Raw genomic sequence first — 15,777 nt, 5'->3', positions numbered from 1 at the left:
ATCACAGCTTTTGCTTGGTCCTTCTGCAAGGTCAAATGAAAGGTTTTGTAAGTTATTTTGAGCTTTTTGGCAGATATTTACGCCAAGAATTCCAGCCATTCAACAAAACTCGAGAAGGCAGCGAAGACGACGTTGGAATCTTTTGAGCGATCCGCTCGGTTTGCAATTATAAAAATCCCATGTGGGAATAAATCAACTCCTTCGTGAAAACTAAGAGTAAAAGCTAAAAGTATAATTCGTCAAACTTCTGCTAATCGCTTTAATTTTTTTAATTTTATTTTAGAGTATTTACACTACACTTCTGAAACAAAATGTGCTCATTAGAACTAAATAATGCTTCTACGACATTTCATGAACAAGTGCTTTCTTTCTTACTATTTTGAAAATAGATCTAGTTCACAGCACTGTATTTTGAACAAAAGACAATAAACAAAATTGGTCACCAAAATACTACCAGCCCTGATGCTGCTCACAGCTTGGTGATGCTTGCAAGAGATGAGGCGAGTATCATTGATAACATGTATATATGCTATATTTACAGTATGGACATGGGATCAGAAAACAATTTTATTTATAGGCAGTAGCCACATGTACACATAGGGTACCTTTTTTTTTCTAGATTTCTTCATGCAGATTTCAAAATGTTAAAACAAGAGGTGATTGACTTGAAGTGACATCATGAATGAAACCCATAACTTACCGGTAATTATATTAATGTAAATCTGAAAATTTAGCCAGTTTTAAAGGGATTCTCCAGCGGATTTATTCTCAAACTTATTTTAAGTTTGAGTAATTGCAGATTTCAAAAATCAAACTTTCAAAAGTGCTCTAAAATCTCTGTTTTAAACCATGCCGCACACTCTCTTTGTTAATGTACCCAGCACCAGCTGTAGATCATGTAAAAAAAAAGATTTTAGAGCACACCGTGTCATGTCACGCTACGAGTTGAGCCATTATAAACCAAGATTTTAGAGCATGCAGACACACACTACACACACTTTCTGTAGATCATGTAAAAAAGATTCTGCAGTGCGAGGTCTCATGTCTGATCCAGTTCCTGTCGCCGATCCTTTGCCACAGCTGATCAAGCACACTTTGCATTTTCTCTGCGGAAACACAGTCCAGTTCCAGCTTGTGCTTTCTTTTTAGCATCATTGTGGCATTTATATGCTGCACAATGACTCATGCTTATTTAAAAACTAATAAATTCCATAAAAATACTTGTAAAACTAGCAAAACTATGATGTAAACAGAGAATATAAACAGCTGAGTTGCTCCAAGTGACCGCTACCTGACATCATCACATACATCACCACTGAAGGAAGCCCATCTGACATTTTAAAGAAAATTTTTTTTTCGAACACTATTTGGTCTCCGAAAATGAAAGCTTGATTTTTTTTAATCTGCAACTACTTTTACTTAAAATAAGTTTGAGGATCAGTGTTGTATACTAACGAAGTAAAAATACTTCACTACTGTACTTAAGTACATTTTGGGAGATTTTGTACTTTACTTGAGTTTTCAAATTTTTGAGAACTTTCACTTTTACTTCACTATATTTTTTAACTTAATTGCATACTTTTACTCCGATACATTTTCAAAGAGCCGTTTAGTTACTCGTTACAAAAAAAGAAAGGAAAAAAAAACATGTTTTAGGGCCCGTTTACATGAGGACGCTGTCGGGTAAAAACAACTAAATATTTTATCGGAAGTGCCTTTCGTCTACACGGGGACGGCGTTTCCGAGGCTGAAAAACGGAAAAAATTGAAAACGCCTTCCAGAGTGGATAAGTTATAAACAGCCCCCGTTGCATATCCGTCTAAACTACCCAATACGCGAAACTCTGCTCGGATCTGCTCACGTCGGGTACGCGTTTACGTCATACATATGTCATATACTGTACATGCCAGCCCGGGAAGTAAGAAAGTAAGTAAAAAAGTAAGAGCATGTCTGATTACGTCGATCCAACGGACCTTCAAGCTGCTCTGGCAGCTTTAATAAATGTCCAGGAGTCCTTCGAACATCTATACCGAATCTGCACATATACCATTAATGAACAGAGGCGGGTATAGTATGCTCTTACTTTTTTACTTACTTTCTTACTTACCATAGCCAGAGTAGTCAAAGTTTTCGCGGCGCAGATGTGCAGATCAGACAAGACGGAAGACGTTGCGAATGCGTGCAGACATAGCGGAGGTCTTTCACAGCACCACCTAGCCGCCTGGCATGCACATCCAATTGAATTCCACACATTTATGCGTCACCGTATAGACGCAGATTCCCTCCTTGAAAACGGTCGTGTAGATGCGGAAAAAAGTGAGAACGAAAACGGACTTTTGCGTTTTTGTTTCAGACCGTCCCCGTGTAAAGTGGGCCTTAACCCCACTGACTGCAACGAAGTCAGGACGTGCCTGGGCTTGTTCACCACTTGCACATGACAACCAGTAGGCTACACCTGTTGGCTTCACGCAGTAAGCAGAAAGCTAGCTTCGCAATCAACAGCCCTGATGGAAGAGGAGACGGAGACAGCAGCTACTTCGGCTACAAATGAAGAGGAACCTGATGATGAGCACCCCTGGCCGTATTTGAACACAATGTTCTCTTATGTTGATGTGAAGGATTCGTCCTATCGAATGAAGTGCCTCTTACGCCTTCCAAAAAACGTGGAAATTCTATCTTATAGAAACTCCCCATCCAATCTAAAGAAACACATCGAGGTTTTCTCAGGTTTTTCAGTTTTCTCCAAATTACTTTTTTCTTTTGATTATTATGACAGCAATTGGTCGTGTATGCACCTCCATAGTTTATAAAGTGCAATAACAGTAGCAGCTTTTTTTTATGTTTTTTTTTTCTTAATGGTGTGATGTATGCCTAATTTTCAGTACTTTATCTTAGTTTAAAAAACAAAGGAAAAAAATGAGAAAAAAAAGTGTCAAAACTATGGTCTCCATCTTCAGATGCCAGATAGGCAGCTTCATTTTTCTCCCAATTTATTTTTTTCTTGTTTATAATGGTTGTGTGTGCACCTCTATTTTCAGCAGTGTAATTGCTTGTCATGAACCATTGGTGACAAATTACCTTCAGTTTACCAAAATATTAAAAATATTACAAATTCAGATTGCCTTTGCTTGTTTACTTTTACGTGTACTTTTAATTACATTACTTGAGTACATTTATTTTTGCATTACTCGTCATACTCAAGTGCAAGAAATGTCAGATACTTTAAGACTTTAACTCGAGTAACATTTCAGTCAGTGACTTTGACTTTTACCAAAGTCATTTTTTGGAAGGGTACCAATACTTTTACTTGAGTGTGATTTCCCAGTACTTTATACAACACTGTTGAGAATAAATCCACTGGAGAATCCCTTTAAAAATCAAAGTAAAAAAAAGTCTAAATTTTGTAAACACTTTCGTACACTTTGCCCAATTTCACTTACAATTTCCAGTTTTTTTCCCATCAAGCTCTTGATATGCAGTGTGGGCATACTATAGGTGTAGATGTGTTCATGTATGTATGTTCTAACCTAGTCGTGGGTCATACTGTCTCAGCTGAACCTCTTCAACGCAGTGCGCAGGAAACCAACCGGTTCGTCCTTTAACTGAGCCTTCCCAGAATCCTCCTTCACCTATACTCAGCACTAGGAGAGAAATGAGGTCATTGAATATGGTTACTCCAGTTTTATGAAGACTGTACTCAGATCTCAGTGAAAAAAAGGTATATTGAAATATTGTCTGGCTTTTTTCATGGTATATCAGAGTCAAAGATGAGTTCAATATCATGCTAGCTGAATGAAATATATTTGATATACCACGAAAAAAGCCAGCCAATCTTATTATTATTATTATTATTATTATTATTATTATACGTACACATTCGATGGAACAATTATAGATTTTACAAAAAGTTAACAACGGGGGTTAACGAAGCAAACCTGGCGGCCATGTTTGTTTACAAATTGTCACAATTGCTTGCTAACACGGAGGTTTTATGTGTAATATGTATCTTATGGCATTTTCAATTCACTACAACAGTTTACTGTGGGCAGGCGGCACGGTGGTGTAGTGGTTAGCACTGTCACCTCACAGCAAGAAGGTTCTGGGTTTGAGCCCCGTGGCCGGCGAGGGCCTTTCTGTGTGGAGTTTGCATGTTCTCCCCGTGTCCGTGTGGGTTTCCTCCGGGTGCTCCGGTTTCCCCCACAGTCCAAAGACATGCAGGTTAGGTTAACTGGTGACTCTAAATTGAGCGTAGGTGTGAATGTGAGTGTGAATGGTTGTCTGTGTCTATGTGTCAGCCGTGTGATGACCTGGCGACTTGTCCAGGGTGTACCCCGCCTTTCGCCCGTAGTCAGCTGGGATAGGCTCCAGCTTGCCTGCGACCCTGTAGAACAGGATAAAGCGGCTAGAGATAATGAGATGAGATGAGATGAGAAAAAAGAATATAGCTAAAAGAATATAGTCTTTGTTCCCTCCAATATGTCCTGTTCCACACTCCAGCCCAGTCGATGGCGGTAATGCACCTTTAAATTGGTTTACCAACCACCAAAAAAACCCTAAAGAAGAAAAACAAAATGGCGGCGCGTGTTACTGAACCAACCAAAGATGAAATAAAAACTCTACTCAAAAACAAAACCCCCCAAAATAAAAAAAAAAATGGAATAAAAGTATCTGATGGTAAGAACTTGTTTTTTTATTTTTCAAGAATTATTATTATTATTATTATTATTATTATTATTATCACATTTTTCACAAATTGCTCCTGTCATTTCGCCGGTTTGTTTACATTCTAACCGGAAGCAATTTTATCAGACATTTTGTATTAAGTTTTTATTTATCGAATTTGCAAAAAATAAAAATAAAAATGCTCTGTTTCTCAAAATCCAGTGAATGTGGATCAGTGGCGGCTGGTAGTCTTTCAAACAGGGGAGGCTGGTCGGTTACGATATTTCCAGATTTTAAAAGAAAAAACACATCAATTTTGCCCATACTCTTGCCTCTGATCTGGCTGATTGTTGGCAGGGTCACAAACTGTGAAATAACAGGTTCTTTTGGCCCATTAGCCTACTGTCCAATATACATGATGGTGGTGTTGGGGGGGGGGTATATTTTAACATTTTATATTTTAAAATTGTGGCATGTTGTTTAAAAATTGACCTCGGCTGTGTTTTTGTTTAAAAATGTTTTCCAAATTGTTGCGGTGTTTAATTCATATCCAGAAGAACATATATTCCAATATAATATACTCAGCATAAACATTTTAAATAGATTCTATATTTTTGGTCCATCCATGACATATTACTAAAGTAGCCTATTTACTGTTGTTGATGTGGGTCACTTGCTGTTAGCCAATTCACTTTCTCGTACCAGGAGAGCTGAAAGGAACGAGTATTATTCCCTACCTTTTTCACCAAGTCAATCTGAGGTGTTGGTCTACCCTGCTCTTTAATTTTAATTTTTTCCTCGAAAGGAAGACTGGCAAATGGCTTCGCCAAAATTAAATCAGCAATGCTTGGCATCCGTGCGCAGCTTTCTTGCTAGCTGACTAGCCCCCTCAAGTTCAAGTTCAGTCACTCGAATAAACGAAATTTCTGGAACTAAGATAGCAAACTTGACAACACTATATTTACACTTTATTTACAATGAAAATATATACAAACTAAAAAAGCTGGTAGAAACCGTATGTAATGAATGAAATCGAAATGTAAGCTGATCTCTTACAATACACCACAGCACTTGCGAATCCGCATGGGACTGAACTGATGTTGCCAGATACTGCTGACGTTATCCAGCCCAAAATATGTTCAAAACCCACAAAAATGCACTTAAAACCGACCAATTAGGCGGGAAACCGCCCAATCTGGCAACACTGTACCGCTGCCTGTCTATAGTTGAAACGAGCTGTCAATCAAAGAAAATATCCGGCCGCTTTCACCAATCACCAGTCTCCTCGCGGAAACTGCCATGTCCCTCCCATGTGAGGCTCGGAGTCCGTGGGCGGGCGTTTTCGCAGTATTTGTCCAATAACCGTCTTGCATTTTGAGATTGAAAAGCGCATAGCTCCCAAATGCCGTTGAAGTCCACTGAGGCTGGGAGTCCGTGAGACTCCGTGGGCGGGCATTTTCGCAGTATTTGTCCAATAATCATCTTGCATTTTGAGATTGACAAGCACATAGCTCCCAACCACTGAGGCTGGGCTGCATCGCGTTGTCATGAGGGGGAAAAACTCACGCACACATTAGGCGAACTGGGGAAAGTTATAACGGAATGATTTCGCACTGTAGTTGGGTTGAGCACATATATTTCTCTGATTCTGGATCTGAAATAGCAATGTTATAAGGTCGGCTATAACATAAGCCTAGCGCAATTCATCCTACACGATGTTCGTCATTTTTAGAGGAGGCTGAGCCTCCCTCGCTGTCTTAGAGCAATCGCCCGTGATGTGGATAGAGTAAAACAGTTATTCCACTCAATCTCGTTGTACATGGTTTACAGACAACTCAGTGTTACACACCTCGTCGGCTATTAGCTCATGTATGACTCGATTTCGTGGAATAACTGTTAATTATCATGGCACCCTGATTTGGAACACTGTATATAGTGTGTATAGAGATGCCCCTAGCATATTGTAAGACAGACTGACCTTTGACCCTCTCCCCACGGTTGAGTGTGATCTCACCCTCACCCTGAGGAGTGTGTGAGCTGACAGCGATGAAGGTACGGCCAGGCACCGCACTGTAGAGCCTCCGCTTTGGCCCTCGCGATACAGCAGGGGGACTGGGATCCCTCTGAACAGGACTGCCAGGGCTGCAACACACACACACACACACACACACACACACACACACACACACACACGATGCATCAGAACTGTAGCTTTTTCAGTTATCCAAACACTCCAACAGATGCTTGAGTGAAATCATGAACTACTTTGCAGGAACAGATTTTAAAGGAGCGAACTGTGAAATCCTGAACATCCTTAAAAGCTTGTGATGATGAAATGATGTGAAAAGGGAATAAATTTGGCAACAATTCATGCAGCATTCATAGTAGAGATGTGAGGGCTTTTTTTTTTTTAATTTTGCTTGTTAGTTTACTTTTTATCTGCACTTTGGTGCATTTGTGAGAAACAAATCCTCATCTGCTTGACTGGTTTAAAGGAGCAATTTGTTTCCTGTGCATTGAAATGCAACTGAAATGAAAACACTGAAAAGTCTAAATCTCGCTACACAACGTACATCAGCAGCTCTGCTTCAGTTGTGGGTGAAGTTTATTAAAAATTAAAAAAAAAACTGATTAATCTATTGAGATCCACAGCATGGTGATACGGTATGAATTGTGAATTTTTTTCTTTTCTTTTTTTTTAAGTAGCATTGAATTTATCAGGCTAGAGCCTTTTAAATATGTCAAGCTGCCCATGATACAATTTTAACAATTAAAAATTTGAACAATTTTCAGTTAAGTTGGTTCTTGTGAATTATTTTCCACTTGCCAAAGAGTTTGAGTCGATTTATATGTTACTGATGTATACAGGGTGTTTCAAAAAAATTTGATATCATTTCACAATCTAATAACTTTGCCAATTCTTGTTCAGTTGACCTGAAATTTTAAAAGCATGTGTAGAAACAGGTCAAAATTTTATGTTTAATGTTTTTGGTTTTATCTTTTTAGGTACAGAAATGCCATTCACTGGAAAAGAAAAGGCGTTGTGTGTGTTAGAGCAGTGGTTTTCAAAGTGGGGGCCGTGGCTCCCTGGGGGGCCTCAGAAAGTTGGAGGGACGATAACAAAAAAATTGCGAAAAAATATATATCTCATCTCATTATCTCTAGCCGCTTTATCCTGTTCTACAGGGTCGCAGGCAAGCTGGAGCCTATCCCAGCTGACTACGGGTGAAAGGCGGGGTACACCCTGGACAAGTCGCCAGGTCATCACAGGGCTGACACATAGACACAGACAACCATTCACACTCACATTCACACCTACGGTCAATTTAGAGTCACCAGTTAACCTAACCTGCATGTCTTTGGACTGTGGGGGAAACCGGAGCACCCGGAGGAAACCCATGCGGACACGGGGAGAACATGCAAACTCCGCACAGAAAGGCCCTCGCCGGCCACGGGGCTCGAACCCGGACCTTCTTGCTGTGAGGTGACAGCGCTAACCACTACACCACTGTGCTGCCCGAAAAAATATATATACTTTTTAAAAATAATTATTATTAAATATATTGTAATTAGTTTTTTAATCATTATTATAAAATATAATTATTAATAATAATACATCATATCGAAACGTTGTTTGCCATGCTCATCTCTCCGATTGCCTGTGATGTTGCGGTTTGCGCCATTTATCAAACTGCTTTGCTCCTCAAGCTAGCGTATTGCTAGCGCAAAATGGACAGGTTTTTGAAGAAGAGACCGAAGGAACAAACCAACAGCCCTGCTGTGGAGGACACTGCTGCGAAAAAAAACTAAGAAGTCCTGGCCAACTAAAATCCAAAAATATGAGGCAGCATACATTAAGTATGGCTTTACAGCCATACAGAAAAATGGCCATGACTGCCCGAAATGCGTCCTCTGTCTGGAGACCCTGTCAAACGAGTGCTTAAAACCTTCGAAACTTCAGCGCCACTTGGTACAAAAACATCCGACAGATGCCGAAAAAACAGTAGATTTCTTCAGACGCAAAGAAGAGCATTTGGTCAGGCAATCTGCTGCATTCACCCAGCAAGCTACTGTCCCCGAGCGGGCCCTGAAGGCATCATTTTTAGCCTCGTACCACATTGCTCGAGCTAAAAAACCTCACTCAGTTGGAGAAGGTTTGATTTTACCAGCCACCAAAGACATTGTCCGAGAATTGCTTGGTGAGGATGCTGCCAAAAAAATCGATGCTGTCCCACTCTCTGATAACACCGTGAGCCGACGGATTGGTGACATGGCTCAAGACGTATCTGCTCAGCTGCTGGAGCAGGTGAGAGCCAGCGAATACTTCGCACTTCAGCTGGATGAGAGCACAGATTTATCCAATGAGGCCCAACTGCTTGTGTACATCAGATTTATTTCGCAGGAAAGATTTGTGGAGGAAATACTATTTTGTAAAGCACTTGAAAGAAGAACTACTGGGAAAGACATTTTTCAAGTTTTGGACGATTACATCGAGTCTAACGGATTGGACCGGACCCGTCGTGTGGGGGTGTGTTCGGACGGAGCCGCGGCAGTGATCGGGAAGATCAGTGGAGTGACCGCGCTCATTAAGCAGAAGGCCCCGCATGTAGCGGCCACACACTGCATGCTCCATCGCGAGGCACTGGTCGCAAAAAGGATGGATAACAAGTTGAATCAGGTACTACAGGAGGTTATACAGTTTATTGTTCAGTGCGAAAATATTTGTGTTGAAAACATCTCATTATCTCTAGCCGCTTTATCCTGTTCTACAGGGTCGCAGGCAAGCTGGAGCCTATCCCAGCTGACTACAGGCGAAAGGCGGGGTACACCCTGGACAAGTCGCCAGGTCATCACAGGGCTGACACATAGACACAGACAACCATTCACACTCACATTCACACCTACGCTCAATTTAGAGTCACCAGTTAACCTAACCTGCATGTCTTTGGGGGAAACTGTGGGGGAAACCGGAGCACCCGGAGGAAACCCACGCGGACACGGGGAGAACATGCAAACTCTGCACAGAAAGGCCCTCACCGGCGACGGGGCTCGAACCCGGACCTTCTTGCTGTGAGGCGACAGCGCTAACCACTACACCACCGTGCCGCCCGTGTTGAAAACATGTTAGTTAATAATATTCTTATGCTAAACAAATGTAACAATTATTGACTGTTGAATTAAAGTAAGAGAAAACATTCTAAAAGTTGATGTTTCTTTACATATTTTGTAGCATTGTCTGTGGGTTTGCAAAGGGGGTCCCCGGCCAGAAGCTAATGCTGTTTGGGGGGCCTTGGCATTGAAAAGTTTGGGAACCCCTGTGTTAGAATGCTGTGTCTCAGGCGGTGTGCAGACTGAAAATTTGTGAAATCGTTCATGGAATCCGCATACCTTTGAATTTCTCATTCAAAATTTTATATTGCTCAACATTAAGCTTGTTCAGTTTAGTTTGCCTAGGTTGTGTAGTTTCTGGGATATTTATATCTCAAATAATATCAACTTTTTTGAAACACCCAGTACTTTGACGTGTCCGCTGTCATGTGTCCAGTGGAAATCTCAGGGGCAATTTAGCATATCTACTTATTGGTGTGTGTTTAGGAAATGGAAGGAGAGCCGAGAACTCAAAACCAATCCATAAAGACACGAAGATAACATGTGAAACGTGAACATGGCTGGTAACCCGAGCTCAGGATCAAATCAGGAACCCTGGAGCGGAGGCGCCATCATCAGGCGACATCATCATGATTATCTTTATTAGCTCATCCGGCCGGCACTGTGGTGTAGTGGTTAGCGCTGTCGCCTCACAGCAAGAAGGTCCGGGTTCGAGCCCCGTGGCCGGCGAGGGCCTTTCTGTGCGGAGTTTGCATGTTCTCCCCGTGTCCGCATGGGTTTCCTCCGGGTGCTCCGGTTTCCCCCACAGTCCAAAGACATGCAGGTTAGGTTAACTGGTGACTCTAAATTGAGCGTAGGTGTGAATGTGAGTGTGAATGGTTGTCTGTGTCTATGTGTCAGCCCTGTGATGACCTGGCGACTTGTCCAGGGTGTACCCCGCCTTTCGCCCGTAGTCAGCTGGGATAGGCTCCAGCTTGCCTGCGACCCTGTAGAACAGGATAAAGTGGCTAGAGATAATGAGAGAGACGAGAGAGCTCATCCGGCCGACAGGCGATGAACTTATGCCATCGTGTGCTGTCCGTCTGTCATCATCCACATTTCATGAAAATCACTTCTCCTTTCTCAATTCTTCACCACTTTTTATTCTTTTTGGCAGGAAGGTAGGTCTGCATGGGGTGTATATACATAGCTTCTACCCAAATTTGCATAATTGCAATTAATAATGAAGATATGGAGTAATTAATCAATCCCTAACGAGCAGTTTCCACACAAATCGCTTCTTCTCCATCAATTCTTCACCGATTTTGATTCTTTCTGGCATGAAGGTAGGGGTACCTAGGGTGCATAGAACTTCTACCCAGATTTGCTTCATTACAATTATTAATGAGGTAATGGACTAATTAAGCCTTAATGAGCAAGCAGTTCAACAAAAATCACTTTTTCTCGGTCAATTCCTCGCCGTTTTGGATTCTTTCTGGTAAATAGGTTGGTATTCCTAGGGTGGATATTGCTTCTATATATAGCTTGTATATAGTATATATAGCTTGCAATATGGGGCGGCACGGTGGTGTAGTGGTTAGCGCTGTCGCCTCACAGCAAGAAGGTCCGGGTTCGAGCCCCGTGGCCGGCGAGGGCCTTTCTGTGTGGAGTTTGCATGTTCTCCCCGTGTCCGCATGGGTTTCCTCCGGGTGCTCCGGTTTCCCCCACAGTCCAAAGGCATGCAGGTTAGGTTAACTGGTGACTCTAAATTGACCGTAGGTGTGAATGTGAGTGTGAATGGTTGTCTGTGTCTATGTGTCAGCCCTGTGATGACCTGGCGACTTGTCCAGGGTGTACCCCGCCTTTTGCCCGTAGTCAGCTGGGATAGGCTCCAGCTCGCCTGCGACCCTGTAGAACAGGATAAAGCGGCTAGAGATAATGAGATGAGATGAGCTTGCAATATTTATTGTGCAAGGAAGGTGGCCCACTTTAGATTGTTCCTTCTGGACTAGACAGGGCCAGAGTGAGCTACGCCATCATTGACGGTCTTGTTTATAGGCCTGCTTGTCTTTTTGAGTTCCTGGGGTTTGGATTAAACCCTTTCCAAACCTCAGTAACTAAAAAAAAACCCCAAAAAACAACAAGCAGGCCTATAAATAATGTCCATTTGTATCGAATGTCAATTTAGATGAAATGTGTTCGGCTGGTGGAATAAAAATCTATACTATTGTACATGTTTAAACATCTTCTTCTTCGCCTGTCCAGTGTGTTCTGGGTTGAGTCCCTTTCCTACGGTTTCTTGGCTAAGTAAGTACATCCGGCTAGACACTCCTCTGTTGCACTGCTTTGTGTCATGGACAATTTAGAGTAGCCAATTAGCCTAACTGCATGTCTTTGGACTGTAGAGGAAACCGGAGCACCCAGAGGAAACCCATGCAGACACGGGGAGAACATGTAAACTCCACATTTAAACACTGAGCCTAATATCTGACTTGTGATTTTATGTTGTGTAATCCCAAATCCCAAAGTACTCAAGGGGTCCACAGAATTGTTTTTCCAGTTAAAGGGACCACACCCCTGATGAAGAGTACCTGAGATGACCACGGGTGTGTCTCCTGAGGCTGCGTGTGTGTCCGCCCTGTGGGCTGTGTGGGCTCGGTACGGTGTTATCAGGCTCCAGTGGGGGCAGGCTGTGTAGTGAAGGGGCAGGTGAGGGTGCGGGCAGACTCTCGTCCAGTGCGTTATCGCTGGCCGAACGCATCAAGGAGCGGCGCGGTGACACACACACCCCACGGCGCCGAGACGAGTATGAGGGGCTCTCCCTGAAAGGCACTGCAACAGAGAGACAGTCTCACACACATACACACCATCGACTCACGGTCACGTATGCATACACAGAGTCGAGTGTCTGTGTATTCTCTGAGGTTTCCGGCAGACATTTAGCGGAGATGGCAAACATGCAGGTAACACACATTTACAACACACACATCCTCAACTATGGCAAGTTTATGACACAGCTGGGCATCATTTCAGCATGCCTTGACTGGTTCACAATTCCACCCTTCAGGCATTTGTAGTAAATCATATTTATTTAAATATAAAAATGTCTCAAGACATGTCGAACGATGCCCTTTTTAGTAGAGATTCTTTAAAGGGATCACAGAATTTGTGCAAAGGGAATGAACACATGTTACGGAAAAAAGAGTCATGGACAACCCAGAGACCAAGCAGAGAAAACTTCAGAATGCAGAGAATACACAGAAAACATGTCATATCACACACACACACACACACACACACACACACACACACACACACACACACACACACACACACACACACAGATGACTCACAGATTACATTAAGATCACATGGAGGAGCAGTGAGATTTACAATGAGAGCACACACAGATTATAAAGACGCTGTATAGCAATGATATAATGTCCGATACATTACTGAAGCAGAGAATAACACAGTTTATTCTATCCATATTCACTGGATATGAGCAATCGTGCGCTCTGATTGGCTACTCTACGACTAGGATATCAGCTCATATACCGTGAGTAGAGAAAAACAAAATGGCTGCGCGTATCAAGTCAGATATATCACTTTGTTATTAAGTATTTAAAGAAACATAAATAGTTAAATAAATGAATGTAGTTTTTTTCTCCCCGATATCTCCTGTTCCATACTCCAGGCCAGTCGGTGGCAGTAATGGGCCTTTAAGTTGGTTTGACAACCGCCAAAGAAAAAAGGAAAGAAAATGGCGGAGCATGTTACTGAACCAACTGAGGATGAAATAAAAACTCGACTTGAAAACAAAACCCCAAAGAATACAAAAAAAGCAAGAAAATATGGAATAAAAGTATTTGATGGTGAAAACGTACAGAGTAAAGAACTACAGTAAAAATCAATATTTGGTGAAGGACAACCCTGTGCAGTTTTCTCAGATACATCATCTAAAATAGTCGAGAAAATAGGCCAGTCACAGATAGGCTTGGCCTCAAAAGTGGTCTATTATTTATTATTCTATCCACATTCACTGGATATGAGCAATCGCACGCTCAGATTGGCTGCTCTACTACTAGGCTATCAGCTCATATACCATGAGTAGAGAAAAACAAAATGGCAGAGTGTGTTGCTGAACCAACCGAGGACGAAATAAAAACTCTGCTCAAAAACAAAACCCCAAAAATTGTTATCAAGTATTTAAAAGAAACAGAAATGGCTAGGTCCCCCCCCCCCCCCAATATCTCCTGTTCCACACTCCAGCCCAGTCGGTGGCAGTAATTCACCTTTAAATTGGTTTGACAGGGCAGCACGGTGGTGTAGTGGTTAGCGCTGTCGCCTCACAGCAAGAAGGTCCGGGTTCGAGCCCCGTGGCCGGCGAGGGCCTTTCTGTGCAGAGTTTGCATGTTCTCCCCATGTCCGCGTGGGTTTCCTCCGGGACATGGAGGACATTGACTGTAGGTGTGAATGTGAGTGTGAATGGTTGTCTGTGTCTATGTGTCAGCCCTGTGATGACCTGGCGACTTGTCCAGGGTGTACCCCGCCTTTCGCCCGTAGTCAGCTGGGATAGGCTCCAGCTTGCCTGCGACCCTGTAGAACAGGATAAAGCGGCTAGAGATAATGAGATTGGTTTGACAACCACCAAGAAAAAAAAACCCAGAAGAAGAAGAACCCCCCAAAAAATACAAAAAAAGGAACAAAATATGGAATAAAAGTATTTGATGCTAAGAACATATATATTTTTTTCAAGAATTATTGTTGTAGCATTTTTCACAAATTGCTCCTGTCATTTCGCCGATTTGTTTACATTCTAAGCGGAAATTATTTTGTCGGACGTTTTGTATAAAGTTTTTATTTATCGAATTTGCAAAAAATAAAAATAAAAATGCCCCATTTCCCAAAATCCAGTGAATGTAGATAGAATAAAACAATTATTCCACTCAATCTCGTCGTACATCACTTATAACCAACTCAGTGCTCCATGCCTCGTTGGCTATCAGCTCATGTACGACTCGATTTCGTGGAATAACTGTTAAAGGTCATACTTTCTTTAATAATCCACTTTCGAAACTATTAACAGTCAACAAATCATTGCTAGAGTTTCAAAACGCAGCCCATCAACTGACTCTCAACAACAGCAACGCTTTGTTTTGTTCATGTTCATTTCTCAAACCTGATTGGTCAGAAAGTGTTGATCTTGTTTATTTTATATAACAACAGCTCTCTGTAGTGCCAGCTGGAATGCAACTCACAGATCTATATTAATGTGCATATTCTAATGTTATCATTTCTATAGTAACAACCAATTCACAAGCTATGTTTTTTTTTTGTCTTATTAGCTTCAAGAGAGAGGGAAAGAGAGCCTGGTGAGGGAAAGACCATTTATCGCTGCTATAATGTAAGTGATAACAGGGACTACCGTGACATTTCATGACATTAAATGTAACTATAAATGGATAAATGAAGTCTAATGTATCATTTTTTTTACAAAATAAAATGTGTAATTGTTGGCAAATTGATGTGGTATAAAAGAAATACAACACTTTAGAATATGCTATTGTTGGAAAATAATGGTACAGTTACTCTGCTTTATGTCAGGCTGCCTGACCCGACACCATCGTTGATTATTTTCCTATAACAGCATACCTTCAAATGTTTTATTCCTTATCCTGGTGGAGATCTATAGGCTCTGAATTTTGTTGCTTTTGCTTGGATTTTTAGTGGATAATCCTTCAGTGAACAGAGAAACTGATTACAGTCTTCAGTATTAATTATTCAGCAGGTTCTAAGAGGGCCTGGTTATATGTTTAAAAAATAATATTCCTGCAAGGAAGCTTTTTAACAGACCCACACCAGACAGTTTGTACCTGAAGATCTCAAAACATTCATCATTCATTCATCTTCAGTTAACATTTTATCTTGGTCAGGGTCATGGGGGATCCAGGAACACTGAGGTGGGAATATAGCCTGCTGGGACACCAGTCCATCAGAGGACGGACACACAGACACACACACACA

The 15,777-nt window shown here is 41.8% G+C and overlaps 1 protein-coding gene across 8 annotated transcripts in view; it reads right to left on the bottom strand.

Moving 5' to 3' along the window:
* Window positions 1-15,777, bottom strand: part of shank3b (SH3 and multiple ankyrin repeat domains 3b) — a 96,933-nt gene that overhangs the window by 16,664 nt on the left and 64,492 nt on the right. For 6 of the 8 annotated variants that reach the window (XM_060903372.1, XM_060903370.1, XM_060903374.1 and 3 more), the window contains 3 exons: window positions 12,342-12,600; window positions 6,641-6,804; window positions 3,528-3,641 (listed from right to left, as the gene is read on the bottom strand). In XM_060903372.1, the coding sequence (XP_060759355.1) occupies window positions 3,528-3,641; window positions 6,641-6,804; window positions 12,342-12,600 (537 nt within the window). The remainder of the gene's footprint in view (window positions 1-3,527; window positions 3,642-6,640; window positions 6,805-12,341; window positions 12,601-15,777) is intronic. The other 2 variants (XM_060903373.1, XM_060903378.1) reach the window with 1 other exon arrangement.

The sequence above is a fragment of the Neoarius graeffei genome, chromosome 21 (genome assembly GCF_027579695.1).
Source record: "Neoarius graeffei isolate fNeoGra1 chromosome 21, fNeoGra1.pri, whole genome shotgun sequence".
Lineage (NCBI taxonomy): Eukaryota > Metazoa > Chordata > Actinopteri > Siluriformes > Ariidae > Neoarius > Neoarius graeffei.
Note: the sequence above shows the minus strand (reverse complement) of the source record. Positions and strands in the feature narration are given on the sequence as shown.